The sequence below is a fragment of the Clinocottus analis genome, unplaced genomic scaffold, assembly GCF_023055335.1.
Source record: "Clinocottus analis isolate CAN_PGR_092001 unplaced genomic scaffold, fCliAna1.0.p SCAF_20, whole genome shotgun sequence".
In the NCBI taxonomy this organism is placed as follows: domain Eukaryota; kingdom Metazoa; phylum Chordata; class Actinopteri; order Perciformes; family Cottidae; genus Clinocottus; species Clinocottus analis.
This window is the reverse complement of record NW_027175932.1, coordinates 4316173-4339121: the sequence shown is the minus strand read 5'-3', so window position 1 is coordinate 4339121 and position 22949 is coordinate 4316173. Positions and strand designations below refer to the sequence as shown.

Here is a 22949-nt window from a genome sequence, read left to right as displayed (position 1 = left end):
ATCTACTGAAAATGAAGACAAGGAAAATGCATTTTCCACTTTATTACCAAAAATTTAAAAAAAAAACAGACTTTGGTTTCCTGGTTTTCAGTCACGCTGTTTCTTTAAAAGTAAGAGTGACATTTGGAGAGAAAAGCTTTCACGCCAAGAGGATCAATACCACTCGTTAAGTAATACTTAGCGTTTATTAGCTTAGCATGAAGACTAGAAGCGGAGGTAAAAGTTTAAGGATGCACCTTAACGCTCACTCATTATCATGTTACTTTGGTCCATTTGTAGTTTTATAAGAGTTTTGAATTTCATTGAAAAAAGGTGTTACTGGAGCTTTGGAGAGCCAGACATCCAGGTTTAATGCTAAGCTAATCACTCCATCAAGGGTTGTAGCTTCTAACGACTGGTATCAATCGCCTCACCGAATTCTCAGAAACTAAAGATATTATCATATTACTCACTTCCTCTAGCGGTATCGAGCTCTGCAGATCATTCTGGTTGAATTCACTGTTTTGAGATTTGTCTCGACCCAACACTATGCAGGTTAACGGTAGAACGTGTGCGGCCCTCAAAGCATTGAAAACAGTAACAATGTTTTCTGAGTGATGCAGGGAAAACTTTAGTGCCAATGGAAACTGTCTATAATCCACAGACCTCAGTCTGAGCAGCGTAAGGACACTTTGTGGAGGGATACGCTGCCATTAAACAATTAAAGTACTTTTTCAATGCTGCGAGCGCCACACACACACACGCACACACGAGAGAGAAGTTAAGTGTTCGGGGCAGAAACCTTCGCTCTCAAAACGTGGTCAAATAAAACCCAAACTATGTGGCTAGATACCACAAGAAGTAAATGTGAGGATGGTTGCTGTCATTTTAAGGAAACTATCTTAAAGCAGCTTCACGTACCACATTCACAAATGAATCTGACCGCAGCCGAGGACATGAACACTTAATACACTCAAAACATTCTAAAAATAGGTATGATTACCTCGCCAATTACTCAAAACAAAATATAAAGGTTTCAATAAAGAAGTACATTAATGCAATAAAACATTGCATTTTCAGTTCATGCATTATATTTTGGACAGCTTTAATAAATATATATATATATATGTATATATATGGTCATGAAAGCTATGGCTGTAAAACACATGTTCCACTACAAAGGTTGGTGGAAGGTGGAGGGATTTGGATTGTGGTTGGCACAGTTTTTCTTTTTCTTTCCTTCACAAAGCGAAGTGTCAATCAAACACCAGAGTTGTGGTCGGTTTCTGCCGCGTCGACGGAAATCTCCTGAAAAGACTCATCTTCCGTCAGCATGCTCTGAAACAAAGAGAACCGGAGAGCATGAAGGAAACTTTTAAACGCAGCCATCGTCGGCCATTCTTCTACCCCATGCGTCAGGTGTCATGTCCGGTCGTGCAGGAGAAGGTCAGTGTGTCACCGTTAGATTGTTGATTTCCTCCGAAAACGCTCCGATCTGTCTCACGGTCCCTTCGGAGTCTTCCATCTGCCAGAAGACAACACACAAACAGAGAGTCGAGCAGCAGACGACACAAAAGGAAACGCATGCAGAGGACTCAGATCCCTGATGTTTCGTGAGGGGAGTCCCTCCGCACCTGCTCCAGGTGGTCGAGGTGCTCCTCGTAGATCCGGGCGCCCGTCTGGAAGCTGCTGCTCTTGGGCATTTCCACGTTCATGGGGCAGACGTACTCGTCGCCGTCGTCGTGGCGTTTCTTCCTCAAAGTGCCAAAACCCCCGAATGACAGGCGCCTCGGCTGCAGGAGGAGGAAGAGGAGACGATCAGCAGCGGAACGTCGTGGGTTTGTGTTCAGTATCTGGCACGAAGGTCGCGTTCGATAAGAAAGCCGAGACTCGCATGTGTTTGTTTGTTGCAGGAGCCGTTAGCTTAGCATAAAGGGAGAAACAGCTCGCTTTGTTCTTTCTGAGATATATAGAGAGTCTCTTTTGTTTTTAACATCTTGTTTGTACAGATTAACCAAACAGGAAGTTAAATAAAGAGCTTGAGAGGTGCTGGTAGGAAGATACTGTTCCCTTTGGACAGAGTCAGGGCAGCTGCTTCCCCAAAGATGTTGAACTACTTTCTGATATTTTTAAAACAATTTTAAATACATTAAGTAATTGGCAGATTGATCTTTAGTAAACAATACTTTTTAAATTTTTTTAAGAAAAGAAGATTATTTATTAGCATGAAACTGGTCAAGATTTGTTGCATTTAATGATATTTTTTTTTTGTTAAAATTGTATTTTAATTCAAAGAGGATTCAATTTAAATAATAATAATAATAATAATACATATATTTAAATTAAACTTTTTTTAATGTGAAGCTTTTAGGATAATTTAAAATGTTGTGTAAAGTGTCTTTAAGTACCATAAAAAGCACTAAATAAATGAAATGCATTATTATTATTATTATTATTATTATTATTATGACATGAAGCGGCTCCTGATGTGGGCTGTAAGATATTAAAAGAACAAGCCAACGCTCATCAGTAAAAGAACAAAATCATAATTTGAGTGTTTTTAAAATGGCCAAAAGAAAAAACCCGTTGGACTCAGCTTCGCTCGCGAGAGCTGATCCCACCAGACGGGTTTGTTCTGCGTCGGGTGCAGAGGTCAGTCACCTTGACCTTGGCGGTGGCGCTGAGCACGATGTAGTCGGGGTTTTCCAGACAGTCCTGCTTGAGCCGCTGCGCCTCGGAGCCGATGAGCAGGTGGAAGTGTGTGGCCAGGTGGCGCCTCAGCAGGGTTTTGCTGGGAGGGATGTTGAGCAGGAGGGCGAGCGCTTCCACGTTGAAGCGCGGCTCCAACACCTTCAGACACGGGAGAGAAAACATAAAGCCAGACTGCCTGCAGCATACTGAGGAGAACAAAAGCATCACTGCAATTTCACAATTATTTCAAGAGGATCTTTCATCTAATCCTGATCCGCTTCCTCTCACCATCAGCCCTCCGTGAACGCCGCTGCCCCTCAGATTGGGAGCGTATTCTGCCAAATCCACAGAGCGCAGCCACTCCATCACTCGGTGGTTGGTCCACTGGGAGATCTCCGCTGGTGTCATGTTGTTCTGGACAACAAGAGAGTTTTAAATGAAGAGAAAATCCAAAAGCTTTCGGGAGGCAGAAACAGCCAAAGCGGCTTTAAAACAAACAAAAAAAAGGAAGGAAAGGGTTGTGACTTCCTGTGTGATACCTCATCAGAGGGTCGTCGTCGGAGGCAGTTGGGTTCGTAGCAGTTGAGGCGGAGGACCTGAATGGCCCTCTTGATGCTGAGGTGATGGAGAACACTGCCCACCTTCAGAGAGAGCAAGTCCTCCTGGGAAAACCACCACGGGATCAGACAATGAGAAAAAAAAGATGATTTAGTCTGAAGGAAAGTTCAGCCAGAATATTAAAGAAGTATTAGGAAAGTCACATGAATGTTTAAAGCCTCCACAGAGGTTTTTTTCCACTCACCACCGTCATGTAGTGCAGCATGCATCCATCAACACGAGCCTCGTCAAAGTGGCTTTTGTACTGCGGGAGGCCGATGTCATCCAGCCACCCTGAAACATGTATTCATGAATTACAAAGCCGACGTGGGGGGAAGATACAGACCTTTTTATTTAGACAGGTGATGTCGTAACTCACGGGTCACCCAGTTGTGGTCCAGTCTGCCCTTCAGGTCGTCCTCATCCGAGCCGAGAGCCTGCAGAGCCAGCTGCAGCTTCTTCCTGTGGAGAGGGTGCTTCATGCACAACTCCTGGTCGGGTGCACAGGAGGGAAACCACAACGTCATGTAGTGTAGGGCTGCTATTAAAAGATTAGTTTCACTGTGGATTATTTTCTTGATTAATCTGTTTGTTGTTTGGTCTTTGAAATGTGAGAAAATAGTGGAACATGTCCATTATCGTTTCCGAAAAGCCCAAAATGTCACATAAAAACACATTTAAGAAGCTGGAATCAGAGATTTTTGCCTTTCTGTCTCCAAAAATGACAAAAATCAATTAACAAAACAAAACAAAACATCCTTGCAGCTCTAATACAGTGTCGCCTAAATGTCAGTAAGTTCACAGTGAGCTTTGGACGTCTAAACTTGGGCATGGAAAGCTAAAAACAATGTGATCTCAATGGTAAAAAAAAACAACACTGTGTGTCTTTCATAACTTCTTTCTACTCATAATGTTTGCAGTGTAACAATCATTTGAATGCAGAGTTTTGTGATCAACAAAAATCTCTCGCTGTGACAAAAGCGCCCTGAAACAAAAACACCGCTACCTTCTCCAGATCATGCTGCGATGCCCTCAGTAGCGTCTGCCCCGATTTGATCCAGCTCTGCCCCTGAGGGATGTACAGCCCGAGGCCCTGCTGGTGCAGCCACGCGCAGACTTCATCTCTACTCCACCGCGAGAAGGGAACTTCGACCACGCTGCCGGAGACGGGAGAGGGGAGCGTTCACAATGAATCAACTGGTGCAACCCTGACAGGAGCAGCCAGTTAAGAACCGCGTCGACGCCTACTTGTGTTTGGATTCCCGCGACCAGCCGAGGCGCGGCCCGGCCGTGGCTCTGACTCCTCCCCTCCTGAACTCCACGTCCGCTTCATCGTTGAAGGAGCTGGAGTGGCTCCTCTTGAGTCTGCGGGAGCGTCACAGTCTAAATCGGCAAGCAAATCCTCGTCTTGTATTGCTCTGAAGTACCGCCGACGCAACCCCCCTGATCGTTACCTGCCAAAGAATTTCCTGAAGCCTTTGGACTTCTTTTTGGTTTCGGGCGAGGACGGCAGAAGAGATCCGTCGTGAGATTTTCGCGGAGGAGCACCGGCCAAGTCCAGGTGATCTGTGCCTTTACGTTCCATCTCAGCTGTAAAGGTTATTGCATTACCGTGACAAGCCTCGACACAGACTACAGACGCAGCACTACGACCCAATGAAAGAATAAGGAATTTAACAAGAGTTTTACAGCAGCTGCCACCCATGCAAAAGAGTATTAAACTCCTACGACACAACAGATTCTCATTTACAGCGAATGAGAAACGCTTCACTACTAAACTGGAAAGTACCAACAGAACGTTTTCATTGCAGATGGTTTAAAGTCATGGATGAGAGACAGCTGGATGATTTAGTGAGATCACGGACAGAAATACCTCAAACCAGAGCAAGAAACTCGAGAAACAACGAGTCAGAGCAGCTGTTCCCGACTTCTCTTATTAAATAGTGTATAGTTTTAACTATGCAAGCCTTTAAATTAGTGAAATTAAATAGAAAATCGTTATTTTTTTTGCGACTGTGAGAAGGTGGTCACGAGTCAGAGAGGATGGGAACCACGGATTTAAAGAAAAGTGATCGTCAGTATGACGGTACGTGACCATCAGACTGTCTTTATTCACATCCAGCTGTATAATCCAGAGCGGCCATACTGCAGGCCAACACGGCCACTCTGCTCTACTGTACCTAACGCAGGTGCACTGGTACTCCGGGTGCGGTCTTCACAATTTACAAAGAAAGAAACAACGAGGATCAGGAACAAAACATTCAAGACGCGTCTCAAGATATGGGAATATGGGATGTGTTTTCTAGCACAGCCCCAGCGAGTAGGAGCTCAGAATCACCCAGGTTCGGAGAGCTGGTTGTCTGCTTGCCTCCACGCAGCTTGAAGAAGCCTCGGCCGAAGGAGGAACGGGCCTTCTTGGTCCCAAAGCTCCCTTCATTTGCTCTGGAAGGAGACAATGATCCGGGTCCTGCTTTATTGTTGGACTGTGGAAAAAAAGAGGGAAATACAGGAGAAACTGAGGATTTGGCCAAAGACGAAGAATTTCGCCTTCAAATACATTGAAGTACAAGAGAGAGAAAAGTGTAGTTGCACTATTCAACCACTTGGTGTCAGAGCAGGACAATCTCACACAGCGAGTCCTGCAGGTCTCTGTGGTCAACATGTTGTCATCAGAGGCGGTCTGCTCTTACCTGGTCGGTGCTGCCCGGCTGTGGGACGTCAAACGAACTGAAATAAAACACAAGCTCATTTCAGTGCATTTAGTTTCAAATAAAGCAGAGAGGAAGAGGGTTTAATAACACGTGGGAACCATAATTCGATCCGTTTTACCTTCCGGCCGCCTGTAACTGCTGTTCTCTGTCCAGCTCGTTCATTTCAGAGAGCACCGCTATACATGGAATAGACTGACAGGACAGAGGAAAACACGGTTAATTGAGCATGTTTACAGAAGCTCTGCACGGAGGCTGAAATTGGGCTTTTAAAAGAAGAAAAAAAGGGAAGTCTCCAGTCTGGGTTTCATCCTGTGTGCGATGTGTTTAGACAGAGGTTGTGTTTACCTCGCCAGAGCTTCTTCCTGCCTCCCCTTCCAGCGCCGGTGTGACCGGATCCACCTCCATGGACACGGAGACCGAGGGATCATCTGGGATGTCTTCATAGTCGTCTTCGTTAAACTTCTCTGAGGGGAGGACAGTTGGGACACTCATTAGAGATGGGCAGTGCATATTTTGGAGTTTTATGCTGCCATAAACCGTCATGATTTAGACTAAAAGTATATTTAAAGTACAGGAACGGGAGAGTCGATATATAAATAAATATAACAATTTTACATAAAATACTCTCGTCGTTCCAGCTCATAAACTGACGTAGTGGAGTCAGTTTCTTGACTTCATAATTTGTTTACACTAATACAGCTTATTATGAATAAAATGATGCTCTGCACTTTTTGTTTCCGAGGGAATGAGAGCTGCAGACTTTATTTTCAGGAGAATTAGTCGCTGCCTGGCAGCATTTAATTGATAATAAACAGTTGAACAGAAAAATGCAACGCTTATTACAATTCAGTGATGATGATGTTCAATGTTGCGATAAAGTTACTGTGTGATGTGTCAGCAAACTAAGAGATTTTTAGGCCAAAGCAATTGCAAAATAAATAAATAAATAAAGAGGAACATGAAACTGACTGACTGACCTTTGACCTGCTCCGGCCCTTTCTTGCACTTAGTGAGCGACTCCTCCAGCTCCTTTATCCGTCGTTCCTGTGGATAAACACGCAGGATGATCCAGTTACGACCGCGTTCAACGAATCAAAGCTGCTGCCGACGACCAGCGCGTCTCATCACACCGTACCTTCACGTCGTTGGCCGACGCCAGTGACTCCAACACCATCTTCATCTTCAACACTTCTGTATCTGGAGGGGAAAAAGACAAACAAACACTTTATACTTTCCCCCCTGGCTCTGAAACCAGCAGACATAATGAACCCACTGCGCAGCTCTTGCGCAGCTCTTGTTTCAGATTGTTGCCGTAATGAACTCTTGTTTCAACTATAAGCACAAATCATCAACTTTCTGTATGTTTTACCAAAAATGCTGCACAAGTAAACACACCCTCACCACTTGGTAATCTAATCCAAACCACGTTTATCTGCAGAAAACCCTGTGTGAGGCGTGAAGTGTGTGAACTCGTGATTACATTGAGGTAGACGAGTAGCGTTGGGTTGGACACCAAATGTAAGAAGACTGGGGACGGGGATGATATTCCAAGGAAAAAAAGATTTGAGACGAATGTATCAGAGAAAAAAAAAGATTCATCTCTAAATTAAAGTGTGAATACAATAAAAATGTACAAATTTACGAGAAATAAACTCAAATACTCTATAAGATTATAAAAATAATCGGAATTTAGTGTTCTTAAAGTAAGGATGGCCTCTGAGAGAGACGAAGAAGTGAAGATATATATACAGTAGATGAAGATATATGTGCATTTTCTTTCATATTGTTTTCTATATGTTCTCTCAATGTTCTCTTTCAGTGCTGCAGAGTATTTAAGTCATGGTGGCTTGATGAACTTATTTTAACTTCAGTGCTAATGAATGTCTCACAAATCCTCCAGAAAACAACAAATTTATGAGACAAAGTCATTTAAAAAATCCTAATTTGTAGTCGAGTTGCTTTTTTCTTCTCTTAACCGCAGACATCTGACCCAGTCAGGGGCGTAGCTTTGCAGATTTGTTCTTGTTAGTGAACACACAACCCGTGTCTGTACACTGAGCTGGAAGACAAAACAAAGCCGATCAGATTATCCTGTCGAACACGTGTTTACAGCAGACATGCGGAGGAGACTCCCCTTCATTTAACTGATGGCATTCCTCTTCCATCACAGTGGATTAGATAAGGCCAGCGGTGGGAGGAAGGAGTAAAACAGTATGTTTGGTATGGAGCCGACAGACGGACGGATAAGGAGTCAAGTAAAAACAAAAAAAGGGCCTCAAATCACCTCGTTATGAATCAGACTGTCCGTGAAATGCAAGATAGTGAAAAAATAATTAATGGGGGAAATCCAGATGAAAGCAAAGCAGCCGCTATTTTCTCAGCGAGGATGCTGGAGGGGAATCTGGTGTCGCTGGAATGTGAAACGTCTATTTGTCTAATCCCTGCGAACCCTTTTTGTAATATCAGACTTCCGTGAAATAGTACAAAGAAGCTCCCGGACGTTCATCCAAACCGCCCCCACCTCTCTCTCCTCCCTCGGCTCTGCTGTGGCTCTCCACCCTCAGCCTGCTGTCGTCCTTCAGCCTCCTCAGGTCCTCCTCCCGCTCCTCCAGCTGCCTCTGCAGAAGCTGCAGCTCCTCCTACAACGAGAGAAGATGGAAAAGTGGTCAATCTGGGATTCTCATCAGGCTGCGTGTGAATGAAACTTGGGGAGACGGACACAGACACACGTAGCTTTTGAATAACAAGATGAACAGGGAAATAGGGACGAGACCAACACTTATAAAACAATACATCATCGACACTAACGACTATTCTTAGATTGTTCATTCTTTCGTTCATGAAATGTCTGGAAATAGTAAAAAATAAATGCAGATCATAAGTTCAGTGAGATGGTTACATGACATTCAACAGACAAATGCAGCAAATCGTTAGATTTGAGAAGGTAAACGAGATGCTTCTTGTCAGTTTTGAACCTTAAAATCCACAGAAGACACATTATATATGTTTACATAAAACAGCAGTACTCCAGATAATTGAACTGGATTTAGTGTGATGCCTCTTCAACACACAATAATAAGAATAAGTCAGTAGATCTGTTAGTCTCTGTGCTCTATTTAACACACTGTTATTGGTTGTAACACGATTGGAGGCTCATACTATTCACTAAAGTGTGGACACACAAAGAAACCGGACATGCATCTAAAACTACCACAACAAGTCTCATCACTTCAAATAACCACCTGATTGAAAACCGATTAACAAGACATGTAGCATGGAAAAATATACAATTAAAAAAAAGACTTTGTACTTTTAGTCATTGGTAAATATGCTGTTTTAGTCTACAAGTGTTGAGAGGATTTGAACCAGGTACAAATCCTGTAAACCGGTACGGATGAAAGCACTTACAGCGAGCGTGGTGAAAGTCAGGAAAAGCAGTGTGCGGCAGTGGAGAAGCAGCAGGTTTTTTTTAGAGGATCTTAAGGGCCATAAAGGAAGGAGAGGACAGGCTGGAGATCAAACCTCGTTCACCTCGTCTCCAGTGAAGCGCTCACTGTTCCGCTTCGGACGCTTGACAGGTTAGCGTGTGTTGCAGAGAGATGTTAAAATCACAGAAGAAAAAGGGGGTAAGGAAAAGGAGCAGGGAAAAGAGGTCACGAGGGGGAAATCACAGGGTTTTAAACATGTAATGAAGCGTTGTAAAAAGGATCATTCTGACCTGCTGCCACAGCCAAATGTAAAAGAATAAAGCGTCGGCTATCTGGAGCTTCACACACTCACTTTGGTAGCTTTGAGTTTCTTCTCACACTGCAGTCTTTCATTCTCTATGTCAGTCACCCTGAACCGCAGGTCTGTTACTTCCTGGTGCAAGCCCTGGGGAGGAGATGGAGAACTCCTATTAGCCATTAAACTCGAGGAGAAACCTGTACTGGGGAGGTTTATGGAGCCCGTGAGGGAGAGAGGTCAGAGGGAGAATTCCTGCCAAAAGCACCAAACGTTATTTTCAGACTGAAGTCCCATCGGAGAGAATTTGAGAAGATAAATCCTGTCGTAAAAGTGAAACGTCACGCTCATCTATTGTCAAACGGTCCTCTTTATTGAGGAGAGCAGTCGCGTCATCTCTACTGGCCCCATGCACCAATATCTTTTGAAGGCTTTTTCATGTATTTTTTCAGAAATTTGCCGTTGAGAAAGGTGCTGAGGAAAGTCTACGTCAGAATCACGACCTGTTCCCATTGTCTTTTGTGAACTAAAAGTGTGTCAGTTGATCCTAATGAGCATTTGTAGACGCCCTCGTGAAAGAGCGTGAGAATGCAGGGCCGTTAACACACACACAGGAAGTGGAAAGACAAGTTGGAAAAAATATAAGTCATACCCAAACTAAGTTCTGAGGAGGGTTCTGATGGGAGGGCATGCCAAATAGGTTTTAATATGATGCGTCAGTAATGGATATAAAACTGTAAAATGCACTTTTTCTGGTAAAATAAAATGCATTTTTTACAGTTTGGGCTTCTTGTCTGTATGTCTAAATGTTTTCAACACAGCAAACGATTGTATAATAATGAATAGAGAGGCCGATAACGCGCACAGGGACGACTTGTGTGTGAAACCAGATATCATGCTTATAAAATCTCAGACACACAAAAGGATGAAGGCAAAAGTTCTGACAGTATATATGTGTGATGTCTGGCTTGACCGAGAAGATTTTTTTCCCACAAAAGACCTAAATCAGGTGTTGCAGATTGAACAAATAACCGCTGGATTGAAAGCTTAAATGGGGAAAATGGAAACAAAAACATGCAGTTGCATTCAAGTCAGCCAACTCCCTTCAGAGGTCAACTGTCTGGAAACATAATATTCCCTCAAATATATGTCCCAGCTAGTGGACAGAGGGTATGGTAAACTATAAATCCCACAACCTTTCAGCCCCTTGGAGAGCGCAGAGGGGGAGGGGCGGCGGTGTGGGTGTGGGCGGGCTCTGGCAGGAAACAGCTGCTGGCTGGAGCACAAGTGGTGTTTAAGCCTCTTTCTGTAACCCTAAACGAAGTTCACCCTGCACCACATGACGCAGCCAGTCGAGTGAGACGGACCTTTGTGACTTTAAAAACATCGACTGGCTGGCTTCCAGGATTCAGAGTCACGCGTCGCATGAAACGAGCTGCAGGTGCAGCGGAGAAACTTCTATCCCTCTGCTCCACTACTCGTACCTCACTGTCTCGGTGGTCTCTGTCCACGGCCGTCAGCTTCAGCCTCAGACTGGACACCTCGGCCAGCAGCTCCAGCTTCTGGGTCTCCAGTGTGCTCCGGTTCAACAGCTCCTGTGGAGCCAGGAGCACACTTGGCAAAAGCTGCGTTCGAGTATTCGGTGGAGAGCTGAACACTTTGAAAAATGAGTTATGGTAACTTTTAGAGGCCTTACCTGTTGCAGCAACTCCTCAGTAGCATTTAGTTTCTGCTGATGGAGATCCAGGCAGTTGTCCAGGTCCCGAATCTTTTCACCTTGCACCTCTACCTGGTCTGTGAGAACGCTTACCTGGACAACAGAGAGACATTGATATGAATCACACAAAGTACTTTGAGGGTCTGACGGTCCTTCAAGGATACATAATCCTCTACAATATATGAGAACTGTTGTGTGAAAACAGTCTTAAGACATCTGATCTGTACACCAATATACATACTGAAAAGAATGGCTGATGGCAGACATTTTTCTTTTCTTTTCTTTAAAGATTTGTACTAATATGGATTGAGACGGTCAGAACCACTAAAAACTGTGATTTCAAGGTTTCAACTAATATCATTAAAAAGTCCAAATCAACTACTACATTTTTTCTACTAAATAAGTACATGTGTGTAACCAGAGCCTAATAAATCTCAGTGTCGGAGCTCCTTTGTTGTTAAAAACTATTAAAAACACACTAAAGAGCCACACTATTACAGATGTTTCCTTTTCACCAATGACATGCACACTCATGAGTAAAGTTTGCTAAAAACTACAGTTCCCAGCTGTTTTTGTAACATAAGTGTACTTGTTGTGACCTCTGTTTTGAGATTCACATCTTCAGGATGAATGAATGGCTGCGGGGCTGAGAGCCACAGACGGGTCAGGGGGTTGTTTTCATGGGATTTCTTCACACAAAGAGACCTTTACTTTGATCAAATTGCTGTAGAGCCATCTTTAGGTGGAATGTCACCCTTTAATTCATCTTGCGACTAGTTTGAGAAAGGAAAACAGTAGAACTAACCTAAAATAATAATAATAATAAGCTTTTCTCTGCTCCTTAAAATGGTTACACATCAGTGAAGACTGGACCTAATTTGGAGTTTCTAAATGATCACCAAACATTCAAACTATCAGAAAATGTTCGGTCTTCATCGATTTGTTTTCAGGAGCTTATGCTTTATTTTCAAAAGGTCACATGGTGATGATACGGATCATTTGCTCCCAGCCACCAAACTCTCGAGCGAATCTCTCTAAAAAAGGAAATACAACTTAACGGCCTCTTCAAGAGCAATTGTTCTGCTGCGCTGACGCTCCGATAAAGAGTTGTGCTCACAAACCTGCAGAACAAGACACTCTTTGTCGCTCTCCAGCCGCGACAGGCGTTCTTGGTAGACTGCTTCTGGGCCGTGGCCGTTAGTCTGAAATGAGAAACAATGTTTGTCGATTTGGGACGTCTGAACAAATTGCTGAATTAGTTGCACGACTTAAATAAGAGGAGGAGATGAGGAGGAGGGTGGAGGGGGACTTTGGCCGTCATGTTGAAATACAGTCCAAATGAAAATACACACCAGCCTTGAGCCACATGGAGTTTCTTATGGGTGCATATCTCTTAAGTGGATAACTATATAAACTCTCCGACAATGAACTCACATGGTTTTCACTCCAAGAAAAAAACAAACAGATCTGCGGAGTGAGTTTTCAGAGAAACATGTGAGGGTCAACAGCGTTCCCAGATCAAAAAGATTTGAAAATTGAATCAAAAGCAAAGCGGCCTGGTCTCTCCAGCTCACACATGGAGACACGAGGCCGCGAGGGAAGAAAAACAAGAGTGCCGGCCAACGAGCCAACGGGAGTTTGGAAGATGGAAACTATTTGCAGCATTGAACCCCTATAGAAACTCCATCATCCATGAAGCATGTCATAACAGCACTTTTACAATAAACACAGTCACGGTATGGATGACGGAGCGTGATCAAAAGAGACGCAAAGCAGTTCAGAGGATGAATCATAGCAGGCTCTCAAACACACAGACATTATTATACTCCATGCTGCTGCAACAAACAACAACAGTTTGAAATAACTGCTAAACAACTTTGTGATAGCTGCATCTGAGACCACGATCACACACACACACATTGAAAATTGAATCATTAGCTGCTATTAGTAAAATATAGTTTTTATGCAATGGAATAAAAGCTACAGACGGCTTGCTTTAAATGTCTACATGTCATTATTTATTATGATTGACACTGAGGAGCTGCATAAGCCTCCCGAGCAATGTGCGCTTATTATTTTGCCTGTAGATATTAAACAAGATCTTTTTAGACAAGTTAGTTTCACCAGTTATGTCATATGCATGTGAAGTGTGCGCTAAATTATAAAACTACACGTAGGTATACCCTAAAAGGTAAAATGCCAACCTGCTCACCACAAAAGCCGAACAACAACACTTGGTTTAAAATAACTTTTCAACAGATGTTTAAAAGTAGCATCGTTAGCTCCAGAGCATGACATCATGTGATATTTATGTCGAATATAAAAAAATAACTTTTGAAAAGCACCTGTTGTTCGTCTATTTGTGAGAGTGAACAACACCAGAAGTCCTCCGGCCAGAGATATAAAAGGTTGGATAGAAACCAGAGGATCTGCAGACTTTGTAATGACAATGGAGACGAGTATATTTAGTTTGAATGGAAGAATGTAAGCATAACGAGTTATAGAGAATTGCCAAAACATAATTTGGACCACCCGCCGCTTTGAATTAATTGCCATTACAATCAGATAAGCAAAAAGTTATTTGTATACTAAGTTCCTTTTGGGATAGAATGTCCTTTTGTTTAATTTCATTGTGCTTGTGTATGAAATGCTGTAAATCTGCCTTACCTTGTGATGCTTTAATATGATTCATGCATGTGTTTGTGTTAGTTTATGGATAGTCCTTCGCTTGTGAGCAGAAGTGTTATTGTTGTAGCTAAGATGCTGAAGTCTTTTGCCGGAATAAATCACATCTGGCTCTCAAGTGGACCCTTGAAATGACAAGTGCTGATGGTCCCAGAGTGAGAAACCCTCATATACACAAATATCTTCTGTTTCAAACGCACGCAACAAACACCACATGCTGAGGGTTAAATGGACTTGTTACCAATCGCCCCTGCAGCCACTCTGCCAGCCCGTCTGCAGTGGAATCGGGGATCTGGCACCGCAGGTTGTCCCTCTCCTCGATGTCCATGAGCTCCAGCACGCCCCGAAGGTCCTCCAGCAGGTGCAGCACCCGGAGGCCCCCCAAGAAAGGAGAGGTGGGCGACTGGCAGTCAAACAGCCCGTTGGAGTAGTCCATGGCCTTGGAGCCTGCAGAGACAATGAGAATAAGGAAGGAGAAGAAGAAGAAGAAGGAGAAGAAGAAGTAGAAGAAGAAGAAGAAGAAGAAGTAATAGGAGAAGAAGAAGAAGAAGAAGAAGAAGAAGAAGAAGAAGAAGAAGAAGAAGAAGAAGAAGAAGAAGAAATAGAAGAAGAAAAAGAAGAAGAAGAGTTTTTTTACACAAATCTATTATCAAAGTAATCAAAACGGTTTTCATCCAAACAGACTAACAGGTAGAAAACTTATAGACAGACGATTGATCGCACAGAGAAGAAGATGTCAAACTTCTTAAACGTCGTCAAACATTTGCTAATTATTTCTGTTTACCCACTGTATTATAAAAAAAAAGTGTTTTACTAAAACATTTGAATCATACTTAACTTCCTCTGAGAACACTCAGTTCTTCACCGAGGACATTGACTATAATTTGCCTGCTACACAAGTGTTTTCTTTTTTCCAATTAAACAGCATAAATAACTGTATTCACTACACACACACACACACACACACACACACACACACACACACACACGAGGGCTTTTGTCCAACATCATGTGACACAACATAACTGATTAAATCTCCTCCCGTATCTGTGGAAACCACATTTTCAGATTTTTCAAACGCAGCACAGTGTTGACTGAACTCAGGTGCGTGGTGTTCCCACCGTGTGCTGCCTCCTCCTCCTTCTCCTCTTCCTCCTCACCCATCTGTCATCCGTCTTAAATGTCAGCCGTAACGAAGAGGGACAACGGCGACAAAAGAGGGGGCTTCATAAGCAAATATACAAAAAGATTAAAAAGCACGGCTTCCCCCCGCGGTAACGAGGGAGCGGGGGCTCGATGGCGGCTGTGGTTTCTGAGGAAACAGTGGGGACCGGGGGTGGAGGGATGTCATGTGATCGGCCGCCTCGCTCCCATTGGAAAGGTCGGCGCTATAATTACACACATCAGCGGAAAAGTGGGGACTCTGGGGGAAAAAAAAAAAAAAAAGCGAAGGCCTGCTCTGCTCATCTGCAGCGGCACCAGTGCAGAGAGACGCCACAAAAAAAAAAAGTTCCCGAGCAGAAGTTTGTATTCCAAACTCGCAGAGCTTGAATAATCATTAGTTTCCGTCACTGCGGGGACAATGGAAACTTTCTTTCACTTCTCACAGCGGAGGAATGCAGTGAAAGCAGAAAGAGCCAGTGATCCAGCAGCACACATTCAGCATTATTCCAAACTTTTATACATTCAGGGGGGGATTACATTAAACTGCAGGTAGACGTGCAAGGAGAAGGGCACATTGTGTTACCCGCTCCACTGGATGTAGAATATTCCCAGCTGTAAACTCAATGGTTTCCAGATGTGGCCGGACCCCGAAGTATACGCCATGCCCACTTAAAGAAGTGCTAAGGTCTTAGAGTCCAAGTCTACAATGTGGTTACCTGCTATGATGCCATCCATTTGCTCCAAGGCTGCTGCTAACATATCGCTGGCGTCGGACATCATCTTGTGCTCAATTAATCTGAAAAAAAAAAGAATTTTAAGTGAAGGACAGAAGGAACAAAAGCCATCTGCTGAAGCAGATTGTGTGATTGGACCAAAACTTCATAACAACCACTAAAAAATGACCTTGTGATGAGATTATCTCATAAATTAAATTACATGGAAGGCAAAGACCACAACAGCTCACGATAGTAAACATCCTCACAGTCGTTAACCACTTCAGACGGAAATCCAATTACGGCTGAAAATGACAGTAATCATGTCATCATGATCATGTAATTCCAGATCCTCAACAGCGAGGGTTGTCTTCTTTTCTTTGTTTTTTGTTTTAAATAGTAAGCTAAATATTCTTGTCCTGTTTATTGGACAAAACAATAAAGTTTAAGGACGCAAACGTGGGGTTTGAGGAGATTGTGACCGACAGTGTTTGCAGATATTTAAGAGATCAGACAGTTTACAGATTCAACAAGAAAACACAGATTTATCAGTATTTAATGTAATCATTTGCTTATGCCCTAATCCCCTTTAGATGTAAAGTTCAAAGCATTGCTTTTATTCTGCACAAGCATTAGTTGTAATCCTAAAAACCTTGACACAACCATTTGAAAAGCAAAACAAGTGTCATCACTCATCCTGTTATGGTTCAACTCTGATTCTTCCTTTTCCAACAGCTGCTGCATGAAATTAACCCTGCAAGTCTGTACGAAAAAAACAAAGCGATCTCTGGGACTTATTACCCAGCAAGCCGTGTTTCCGGCGGTCGGGCCGTCACGGGGGGCTCGTGGGCGGGCTCCTATCTGGAAGAGTGGCACCATTCTCCCAGGGGTCTCGGGCCTCGTAGCGTCGGCATGCTCGGCATCTCAAGCATCCATAACAACGCGGGACCGTATCCCCCCCCTGACCGCTGCGTTCAAAAACTAAACCTGATTCAAGACGGTGTACAGCGTCGAACTTGAGCACAGACCTTTCGACGTTAAAACAGTGGCTCTACTTGTTCAGAAGTCTCGTTGGGCTGCAGGGTTGACTTCATTTCCTCCTTCATAGCGGTCACAGTGTCACACCCAGCAGGGTGACACACGGGCATTAAGAGCGTAATTAAACCGATGGCCTCACTATGAGCTGAGAGCCGTTGTTAGAACAAGAGGCCTTAAGTGCTTCATCTCACGTGCAAGCCCCACAGAAAGGAAAGCCAGTTCGTTCCAAATCATCATACACAGTGCTTTGTATTTGTTTGAGTCTATAAATGTTGCATTCAGATTCATTATGAACCAAATTTACAGGACGTATATGAACACATGAAGCCTTTCAAGACACATCATTTTTTTTGTCTCAACAACAAATGGCATGAAGAGAGAAACACCAGTGTGTGCTATCTTACGCTCGACTCTGCTATCTCCTCTGGTCATGGTGCAACCCACGGGCGGAGAGAAAAAGTAGGATGAAAACATTTTGAAGAGTAAAAACTCATCCCAGTGTGCTGCCGTCTTGTGATTAAAGCCACGTCAAAACTAGCATCGCGGGTTTCACGACAAATTAAATTCAGTGGAAAACAGAGTTTGAATCAAACCCGGAATTACATTTGCTCCTGTGGCAAAAAAAATGGCGCTGAAATGTGCCACATGAACAACTTTGTCCATTCTTCAGACTCTTTAGCCCTTTAAAAATGCCAGGCTGAGATATTTTCCGCTTATTTTTGCATCAGTGATGAGCAGGTCATCACTGAAGAATCTTCTGAACCCAAACCCTCAAGAGCAAAGCCCACAGAGGCGGCTCCATCTCCCGATAGCCTGTAATGATGATTGATAACGCAACCGTGTAGGAGTGAGCGCTACACACATTCCTGAGCAGGTTAGTTATCCCAAAAGCCAAACACTAACGCCTGGTACTGACATCCCCGCTGACCTCTCTTGACCTCCCCTGCATCCTTTAGACAAAACCCTCAAGGACTTGATTCAAGCTGGTGGTGGTAACCGTTGAAAAAGAAAGACTGAAACTGTCTATGAATCGACCGTATCTGCAAGTATCGCCTGAGTAGCCAAAGCCTGATGCATCCTTTTGTTCTGTGCCATAGAGATCCATTCATTGTTGTCCAAAAACTATTAAAACAATCAGAGACACACTGTTGCACAGGGTGACATGTTGCTTCATAACCATGGACACATGGTTCCTTTTGTTTTGACTCAATACTACAACATGCTGCTGTTAATTATCCACCAAAGCACAACATGTGTATTAATCCACCGCAGAAAATAGTCCCCAATAAATGCATTATTTGCTCCTGTTCGAGTAAGGTTTCATAAGCTTTCTTTAAATGAAGCGATCAATTTGTGACCCGTTTTGAAGGAGAAAATTAATGGGATTGTGGAAGTGTGGAGAGATAAAAGGACAACACTCTGTTGGTTTTTGTCTTTTTGTGAGATGTGTTGACATTAAGAGAACAGATAAAACAGAATATCATTAAAAAATATCCTTTAACTGGTACTATACAGGCGTTGTAGACATATGCTTTAGGGAAACGGATCATATATTCAGAAAAGGACCAGTGACAGCTTTCTCAAATTTACTTCTCTGTCCAAGATATTGCACTTATTGCATGTTCTGAATTGCTGCTCACATTTCACTTATCCTTCACACAGACATGTTTAAAAAGGATCAAATGCAATCAATCTAAAAGTAACATGTCCAAGTCTATTTTTATAGAAATACAAATGTGACTATGCCGTAAGGTGGTTTTAACATCAACCAGATGTAGACGGGGCGGTATGGAGGGGGAGGGGCATTGCATCTGCAAAGAAAATAGGCTGAGATTACTTGACCCTCGGCTGAGTGGTCGGGCCCGCACACACACACACACACACACACACACACACACACACACACACACACACACAAACGGATAAATACACAAACACACGCCTCCGCTGGTGCCTCACACAATCCAATAGCTTCCTCCCAGCTGTGGTACAGATGTGCATTTCAGAATTGAACTGGCTCAGAATAGTAACGGGAGCAGAATTAGTTGTTGGAGTACAGTAACTGGTCACAGTACAGTAACTGGTCACAGTACAGTAACTTGTTGCATTGTTTGGGAATCGGTCTGAGGCTTTAAACCACAAGTGTCAATCAAAAGCAGTTTAAATAATTAGCATTCTACCAATTACGAGTATTCTACTTTCAGCTGGCTTAAGCCGTAAGAACTCAAACTCTTCTTTTCAAATGTAATCTGTCTTGAAATGTTAATCCAAGTGTCACACTTACATATAATCTTGTATGCCAGCAGCAGCTCTAACAAGCCATAAGAGTGGCAAGTGAGGATTATTTTCATTTTAAATGAATCTGCAAATTGTTTTGAGTTTTGATTTCAGCTGCTGGGTTATGAAATATACTGCGTGCTTTTGTTGCTGCCACTACTCTTAAGCCATTGGCCTCCATTGGCATTTGATTAAACTCATATTTCATCCTTTACTCAGAGCAGTTGTCACACTTATTATCAAGAGAACTATAACAAAGTCTGATTTCATTACTGCATCGAGAAGCCACAGTTGTGTTTTAATATAGATCTCATTGCTACTCGAGTTGCTAAGATATTGACCATCCTTAGCTGGACAATAACAACACATAACACCAAACGTGCAGTTTTCCCTAAACTCGCATAGCCTCATACACCATGCTCTTTTTAGCAAAAGACATTTTGACCCGAAAGAACTGTTTCTGAATGAATAAACCAACTAATTAACTTTAATTTGTGGCAGTCAGGTTTGGGAGCCGTTGGCGCCGCCCACTCTGAGTCGATTACCGGTTGTCTTATTGGTCGTCTGGTCTTAAAACTAGCAAGATTTATTGCGTTGATTAGTCTAGTTTGTATGCTAAAAAAAACAATCAAATATATTCATTGTGCTATCATACAAGACCCAAAAAACAACAGAGAAGGTTTGATAATTCGTATTAAAAACCAGTCGTCAACCAATTAATCCAATTAGTTGCAGTACAACAGTAATAGTCGAAGTGGTAGTTGAAGCGGCAACGTGACCTGTGGGAGTCTGTGCCGTGAAAGCCAGCCACCAGTCAAACACCCTGCGTTTGTTTACAGTTGCCCCTGAGAGATGGTTCAGTGGACTTTAAGTTTGGGCTGCTGTGAGGTCAGACTGTTTGACAGAAACGAGCGGCCATTTCACCGCACAAACAACTCTTTGTCTTTCACGGACTCACATGATAGCGCTGCGACGCCGACCTCAAGTTGGAGCAGGGGTTGTGTGTTTTTTCCATGTGGCCCTCAACTCGCCTACATCACTGTCACAAATCACATCAGAGATTGGGGGGGAAATAATAAAAGACAATTGTGGAAAGTGCCAGGGGCAAGAGGAACCGAGTAAGACATCGCAGCAAGCCAAGAAAAACTTGGACTTTCGCTGCTTTTGTTATCAAGGACTGAGCACAGACGAAGCCCTTCCTGAGTTTGAAGTCTTATTTAGGGCATAATGTCGCAGCTGCTGCTGTAAAAGGAGACTCACAAGAGAAGTAAACGACTGCAAAGCTAAGTGAGGAGGACCTGCAGCGGACAACCATAAACACAGAGGCATGCCGGCACTCAGGAAGACCGTCACTCGGCCTTCTCAGGAAGCGTTTCCTGGCACACACTGGAGAGATGTCTTCCTCTTCCCTGTCTAAAAAAGAAAAAAAAGGCACTTTTCTACTGTACACAAGACTGGGCCCTTTAATTCTATTCATGTGGGACAAAGTGTTTCAGCTTAAGTTAATATTTTAATTGAATTTTCAGAAGTGTGTACACATCTCGATACATCATGTGACTTTAGAGTGACACCTCCCTTCTTTCAGAATACACCACCCACAGGAGAAAAGTACTAAGAATGCAAGGAATGCAAATTTCTAGGCATGTGGCTTAAAGAAAAATTAAAATCTAAAAAGGACTAGAGCACTTTTCAGTCTTTGCCATGCTGATCTTTGCTGCCAATGTAAACTAGGGCCAGTAGTGGACTTTGCCTCCTCTTTACCGAGCAACAAATACATGCCTGTTGCCTGAGAAAACAAGATGACCGGTGCCAGGATTTGTGTTTTAAATGATCACCGAGCCAATGTGAAATTTGGATGGGGGGTTTTAAATATGCCAACACGTCCAGTTGCATATAAAATATGGCGGTGCAAAGCAGGCGTGCAACAGCACGGATATTCTGGGGAGCCAAGCACTCGCCATGAGAGTGTGCCGGCAATACAAATATGGTTATTGTCAGAGAGGGAAATAAAATCCTTTGTTATGCTTTTCAGTCCTCTTGCCCGGAAGCCAAGACGTCATCAGACGTAGAGAGGAGGGCTGCCAGCAGGTCATGCAGCGCCTCAGGAGGGAGGTTTTTCCTCAACAACTTTATACTGCAAAGGTTTACACAAACAAAGGCTGCAGAAGTCTGAGATTGATACTGAAAGAAGCTGACGCTGGACCAGAGGCGGCTCTGAAGTGTGTTGGCTGCTGCTGCTTTTTATACAGTAGATGTGTGTGGGAGCCAGACTGTGATTCATGATTTGGCATGCACATTAAAATGGACATGTGATGTATGAATTAGATGTGGTTCAGTCAAACAATTTAAAAAGTTAGCACAATTTGACTTAGCGGTAGAAACTATAAATGCACCAAAATCTAAAGATGTATTATTTTCTCTGTGCACACTTTTTTTCTTTCTTTGTTCTTCTCTGTGGATGCTAATTATCATGATGTATACAATGGGTTGTTTGTAATTTGTGTTCATGTGAAAGCAATAGTGATGCAGCTGTTTGCCTTTATTGACTTGTGTACAGATTCTGCTGTGAAAAAATTAAAAATAAAAGTCCCGCAGGATTTAAGCGTATTTCTTTTGATATCAAAGCAAGAACATTCAATTAAAAGACTAATAGAAATAACGCTTAACAACCGACCACAACAACTACACTCGTGTCTCTTTTAAGTCACTACAAATAGCGGTAATAGTGTGAGCAACGTTAGCGTTACCCACAGAAATAAATGAAATATTGGAAAACGTTAACGTAACAGAAGTACTACTAACAAGGACACATGAACTGTGCTAAACTCGGCGTAACTTACGACAATTAAAAGGAGTTTAAACCCCAAACTAAACGGTGTAAACTTCGGTTTAACTTACAGTTGTCGACCAATAAATGAAAGAGAAGGGCTCCTGCAGTCTGCGGCTTTACTCCCAAACACTTTTCACAGGAGCTTCATGGTTTCGGCTTTTCAGAGTCCCATTTCTCTGAGAACTGACGTTTTTCATCCAGACCGTGGGGACCCAAACTAAAATAGACATTTCGAGCGGCGTCAAGCTAAACAGACGACAGGGACACGAGCGGAAGTGAGGCCTTCAAAATAAAAGCGTAAAGCAGTGAAAAGGTGAAGCAGAAGAATAACTCTGGATTGTTACACTGACTTTCACTTGAGTAAATTATCTGAATATTTTTTCTCGCCACCGGTAAAAATAAAACAAATATTCTCAATAATCCCTCCACCGTGACAGGCTTTCTTGGGGTGCTGTTCTCTGCCTGTTAATCATGCTCCCACATCATGAGAGTATGATTTTCTTTTTGATAGAAAGTGGTATCGTTCTCACTTGGCGTACATTTACCTCCATGTTCACTTGTAGTCGCTGGATTTTTGTTTCCATGATTGCAATCTTAAAAGTTTGTGTGTCATCCGTGGAGAAGAGAGGCATCTTTCTGCTACTTTGCTTTATTTTAGCTGCCAAGTAGCCTATGTATCTTTAAAGCAGTGGAATTATGGCAATATCCTGTTAACTCTACAAATAAATACAGTCCCAGGGAAATTTCAAATAATGGCAAATCTTTTCAAAGAGTTTGAAATGTATCTAAAAACTCTTAAATGCTGTTCCTACAAAAAGGCCATG

General features: G+C 42.9%; 1 protein-coding gene across 3 annotated transcripts; it reads right to left on the bottom strand.

Annotated features, from left to right (window-relative positions):
* Nucleotides 1-39: 39 nt before the first annotated feature.
* ppfibp1a (PPFIA binding protein 1a) lies at nucleotides 40-22353 on the bottom strand. 3 transcript variants are annotated; one of them, XM_068586687.1, is made up of 26 exons: nucleotides 22194-22353; nucleotides 15984-16063; nucleotides 14345-14550; nucleotides 12540-12620; nucleotides 11398-11511; nucleotides 11186-11296; nucleotides 9759-9851; nucleotides 8500-8617; nucleotides 7114-7175; nucleotides 6956-7022; nucleotides 6324-6442; nucleotides 6097-6170; nucleotides 5958-5994; nucleotides 5606-5750; nucleotides 5448-5480; nucleotides 4722-4857; nucleotides 4516-4632; nucleotides 4274-4424; nucleotides 3647-3758; nucleotides 3473-3561; nucleotides 3210-3332; nucleotides 2959-3084; nucleotides 2641-2829; nucleotides 1614-1772; nucleotides 1439-1504; nucleotides 40-1317 (listed from the first exon to the last, which is right to left on the bottom strand). In XM_068586687.1, exons 2-26 carry the CDS (start codon nucleotides 16045-16047, stop codon nucleotides 1240-1242), a joined length of 2670 nt encoding a protein of 889 aa, XP_068442788.1. In that variant the 5' UTR covers nucleotides 16048-16063; nucleotides 22194-22353; the 3' UTR covers nucleotides 40-1239. The 3 variants fall into 3 exon arrangements, with proteins under 3 accessions (XP_068442788.1, XP_068442790.1, XP_068442789.1); XM_068586689.1 differs by lacking the exon at nucleotides 5448-5480; XM_068586688.1 differs by lacking the exons at nucleotides 15984-16063; nucleotides 22194-22353 and adding an exon at nucleotides 15225-15286.
* Between the last annotated feature and the right edge of the window lie 596 nt (nucleotides 22354-22949).